General features: G+C 34.8%; 1 protein-coding gene across 1 annotated transcript; it reads left to right on the forward strand.

The window, feature by feature from the left end:
• The first annotated feature begins 4,220 nt into the window (after positions 1-4,220).
• Positions 4,221-4,822, forward strand: LOC136209490 (sigma factor binding protein 1, chloroplastic-like). Its single transcript, XM_066000961.1, has one exon. It carries the CDS (start codon positions 4,338-4,340, stop codon positions 4,731-4,733), a length of 396 nt encoding a protein of 131 aa, XP_065857033.1. The 5' UTR covers positions 4,221-4,337; the 3' UTR covers positions 4,734-4,822.
• The last annotated feature ends 386 nt before the right edge of the window (positions 4,823-5,208 follow it).

Below are 5,208 nucleotides of genomic sequence, written 5' to 3' on the forward strand. Positions count from 1 at the left end.
CTGAGTCACTTGTATTCAAGGCGATTAACCCTACTTACTCTCCTGAGGTTCCTAGCGCATGATTCCCTAAGGCCGAAACTAGGTCTAAGGCTCAGTAAATTGGCGCTTAATCAACTAAGAGGTCGTCAATCTCCTAGGCTCTGACTAGGTCAGATTCAGCTCGCAATATGTGCCTACTAGATTTTGGGGCTTTTGAATGAGTTAAACCAATTGAATAAAGCGTAAGACAGAGATTAAACAATTAATTATAGAACAAAACAAGAGCTAAATTATTATTAAAGGCGAAGATAATTGTCACAAGATACAATAAGTCAAGTTCGGCAACTGTATCAAAGAGTACAAACAAGGAAAGATAAAAGGAGATACAAAAATCCCTTTCAGGGAACCTGTTTACTCTGCAGCCGGCGACTTGATCTTAAGGACGGACCTTGATAATTCCTCGAGAAAAAGCTTTGAAGGAGCTTCAATGGAGGTTGAGGAAGATGGAGAAGATGGAGAGGGATTACAAGGGGAAAGCTAAAATAATTTACAAAAACGAAAGATATCTAATTACAATGGAAAAATCCTATTTATAGACATGTCTCGGGCCTCGTTTTGACCTATTTTCGTGTCCTAGTTGGTGTAGGAAGACGTGGGGCCGAACGTGGCTTCGTGGGGGCGGAATTGGTCTTTTTGACCAATTCCCGCAGGGCTGCTCGCCGAGCAGGCCACCAGGGGCCTGCTCGACGAGCAGAAATGGCCCGTGGGGCCCTGCTCGCCGAGCGTTTTTGCCCGAAGCGTGCTCGATTCAAGCTTGATGAGTTCTATGCCCTTTTTCGTCCGAACTTACACCTGTACATGCATAAAAACTCCGGAAAACATTAGTCCAAAAGCCAAATTGATCCATCAATCGCTTATTTTGAGCAAACGCTTCGTTTGGTGCGAATTTTGACGGAACAATTAGCTTCAAAAGATAACGGAATTCTAATATGCATGCTATTTCGGCCGTATTTGCCTAAATTGATCACAAAACGAGCTTAAAGGACGAAAAGTAAATAGAACGTTTCCAATTCCTAACTAACTCACACAAAAGCATTTAAATGCGAGAATTGCTCGCTTATTAACCAAATAACTCTAAAACCCGTCCTAAAACCGTACCCAAAGATAGGGGTTTTTGACCCCTATCAAACCTCCTCGCACTTAAAACTTTACTTGTCCCCAAGTAAACTAAAAACTAAACCCGCCATCATAGGCAAGCTAGAAAACCTCCCGGTTTGACTAGGTGTTTGACACAACTTCGAGCATCTGTAATTACATGCATTCGGAAATACAAAGTAGAGACACAATATCCAAAAGCCGCATTTCAATTATCATGGGTCATAGTTTTAAGCAAATGGACACATGTTCAATTAAACGAGTTTAAGGGGATCGCTAAGTAAAACACCTCACCATAGGTAGTTCACTCATTCACACAATTTTGGTGGCTAAAGTGTTTACTCTCGGCTTATGTTCTTGCTTAGGATTACGTTGATTTTGCACGTTCATCTGAGTTCCTCTACTATGCTATATGACTCCGATGATATCAAAAACAGCCTCTAATTGGGGTTGTAATGTGGTTAGAGGGTTAAAGGTACAACAAGGGTTAAAAGTTCTAGCGCTACAAAAACAAAGTTAAAATGGCTTTAGCAAATACGAAGTGACTGAGCTTTTTATTCATCCCTTATTTTTTTCTTTTGGGATGTTTTCTTGAGACGTTTTTTGATTTTTAGGAACTGGGGAATGAAGTTCTTCCCTCTTGTTCGTCTCTTTTCTTTTCTTTTTTCTGTTTTTCTCTTCTTCTTTTTTTTTCTTTTTTTTTTCTTTTTGGGATAGTGATGCTCATTCACTTCTTAGCCTTTTGGCTTGCTACTGTAATGCCATAAACAAAGATAAAGCGCTAGAAGAAAACAAAGGCTCAATTCGAGCTTTGCAAAAAATTTGGGTTAAGTAGCGAACCAAGTTGTGGTTTGCAAAAACAGGTTAGAACGAAAGAAAAATCTACAAACTACAAAAATATAGGCTCAAAGGGGCTTCCTAGAGTGGATGAAAAAGAGAAAATAAGGTAAAGAAAAGGGTTAATTCTAATGAGGTTGATTCATCGTTTATCATCTCAAATCATTGCATGTAGGTTTAACACAGTATTAGGTGCAAAATCTGTAATCTTCCACAAGTCAAAGCATTCACACAAAAATGTCAAGAAAAAGAGCTTTTTGATGTTCGCTCTTAAGCTCAAATTCAGCTCACAATTCTTTGGGTTTCAATTTTGTGTTTACTAGTTTTTCCCAAACTCAAGTTTAATATCACATGCCTTCAATTCTTAAGTTATCTACCTAAGTAATGATTTTAGCATTTCTTCAAAAGTAGGGTCTAAATGCAAACTTTAGCTCATGCTTTTACAGATACAAGAGTTGTGTCCTACGCCTAAACTAGTTGTCATGCAATTTTAGATTCGGTTCTCAGCCCTCAAAGACAAATAACGAAGTTTAGATTCGAAGGAGGTTCACGGTTTTAGGTCCTAAACATGCAAAAACATAAACAAAACCTAAAAAACGCTAAACTAAACTAGACACGACGCAACAAAAATTTAAAATTTATACAATTTTTGTAAGTTTTTCTACCCCTCCTCCTCACACTAAAACATGCAATAAGTTCCAACATTGCATCACAAATCATGAAGTACGAGTGTAAAGAGTTAGGGTGGAGAAGACAACTAGCAAAAGCGTATTCTTTTCCTCCCTCGCTTCCATTACCACCACTGTTGGTTGGAAATCCACCACTTCATCGCCTTATTTTGCATGTAATCAGCCATATATCATCACCCTACTGGTAGGACCTATCTTACCATTTTCAAAAAGAAGAAGAAGATTGATTAGGATAATAAAATAAGTCGATTGCATCTCTTAATAAAAATTGCCTAAATTCATCAAAATCTTTATCAAACGATGAATAAACAGAGTCAGAGAATGAAGAGTAACACAGACATTGAGGATGAATATTTCAATTTACATATGAAACATGAGATACTATTTATAATTTAAGGTTTTGAATTGATGAAACTGTTTGATGGAATTTGTATAGTGTGTATAATTAATGAATTTATGATATTAATTTAGTATTTATGATATTTCAATTTTCTAATTATTATTAATATAAATAATTTAAATTCATATATTCTCTCCTACGATGATAACTAAGCGATAATACCTCTAAAACACTTCTTATTATGAATTCTCTCTACTTCCGTTATGAGATTTTATTTCAGTTTAAACAGATTTTTTTTACTTTAATAATTAAAATTTAAAATATAAAAATTTACTGATCCAAGGTGAATTGAAAATATAAAATAACCGATTTTAATTATGAGAATTCACGATTTCAACCTATAATTATGATCTAATCAGTGATTTAAAGATACTTTATAAAAAGTTGGAATCTCACTTTCCTCTTAGAAATTTCTTAATTTTTAAGCAAAATGACTTTCTTATAATTTAATTTGAAGTATGATTAAAAAATTACATTTTTTATTTGAAATATAGGGTAAATTACACTCATAGCCACTCAACTTTACCAATTTTAACATTGTGACCATTGAATTTCAATTCTTAACGGTATGACCACTGAACTATATACTTTTTAACACCGGTGGGTACTCAATTTTAACTAACTCCTCAGAGTGACCGTTAACAACCTCAAAATAAAAAAATTCAAGAAGTAAAATTGTTCATAACGACATTTACCATGAAACCACATTTTTTAGAGCTTTCTCTCTCTAAAAATTCACTCTCATTCCTAACAAAACAACACCTAAATGACCCCAAAACAAAAATTTTCAAGAATTAAAGTTCCTTAAAATATCATTACACTTTGGATTTTTTTATCTTTAGACCATCAACGGTCGTTTTGAGGCGTTGAGTGGCCACCGGTATTAAACAGTGTAAAATTTAGTGATTGTACTGTTAAGAATTGAAGTTCAGTGACCATAATGTTAAATGAGTAAAGTTTAGTGGCCATAGATGTAATTTACCCTTGAAATATATAACATAAAATCGTTTAAAAGTAGATAAATTCCATTTCATTTAAATTTTCATATGAACATTATATTGAGAGAGAGTAGAGCCTACATGCTTGGAATGAGATTTTAAATTTCTTCTGCTATAAAAAAAAGGCCCACTTTTTCTTTATCAGTAGTCACTCTCAAAAACTTTTTCTTTCCAGCAGCCTCATAAAGCTCTCTTCTTCTCCAACTTGCTATAGTCCTTTTTATTAATTTCTTTCCTATTAAAAGCCATTTTCCAAGCTTATCCATCTGCCTCTTTCTCATGGAAAATCTACTTAGTACTGTGCCAGAAATCAGAAAACCATCCTCCAAATTACTAAAAACCATGAAAAAGCCTCTGAAAGTTGTTTACATATCCAATCCTATCAAGTTCCAGATTAGTGCCTCTCAATTTAGGGCTTTAGTTCAAGAATTCACTGGCCAACATTCTGATCCATCTAAGTTCATGTCTGCTCATGTTGCTGGAGATCAAAATGTTGAGGTAGCAGCAGCAGCAGCAGATCTTAATGGTAGGCAGAAGCAGCAGGAGCAGATTTCTGATGATCTTATGGTTGAATCAGCTGGTTTTGATGATGTTTTTACTCCAGAAATGATTGATAATCTTTCTGGATTAATGGATTCTGGTTTGTTCTATGATTCATGTACTGCTAAGGATTAGTAAGTTTTTGTTTTATTTTGTAATTACTGTCTTTATGTAATCTTAAGTTGAATTACTATAGTTTTAATTGCTAATTATTGGATTTAGTATGTGTTTATGTTGTCCTTATCTGAGCATCCAAACACTCAAAGTGGTAGAGATAGATATTTTATGTGCATTACTGTAGTAGTATATACTATAAGTGGCTCATGTTTATTTCTAAAAGCAGACGAAAGCTCAAGCAGGTGAAGCTATTTAATGCCGGAACAAGAAGAGTGATTATACAGTAAATAGAATAGGTTTTCTTAACGAAGCAGCTAATCACGAATTAAATGTTGAGTTCCGTAAACAAAGACCTACCTCATCCCAAAAGGTAACTTAAAGGGTAAAGATTGCCTCAAATATTTAAGAAACCATATAACTTCCTCATTTAGCAAGGTAAGATGTCTAACACATCTCCTTACGCCCAATTCATTTGGTGCATGTCGCTAATATC

This window comes from Euphorbia lathyris, chromosome 10 (genome assembly GCF_963576675.1).
Source record: "Euphorbia lathyris chromosome 10, ddEupLath1.1, whole genome shotgun sequence".
Lineage (NCBI taxonomy): Eukaryota > Viridiplantae > Streptophyta > Magnoliopsida > Malpighiales > Euphorbiaceae > Euphorbia > Euphorbia lathyris.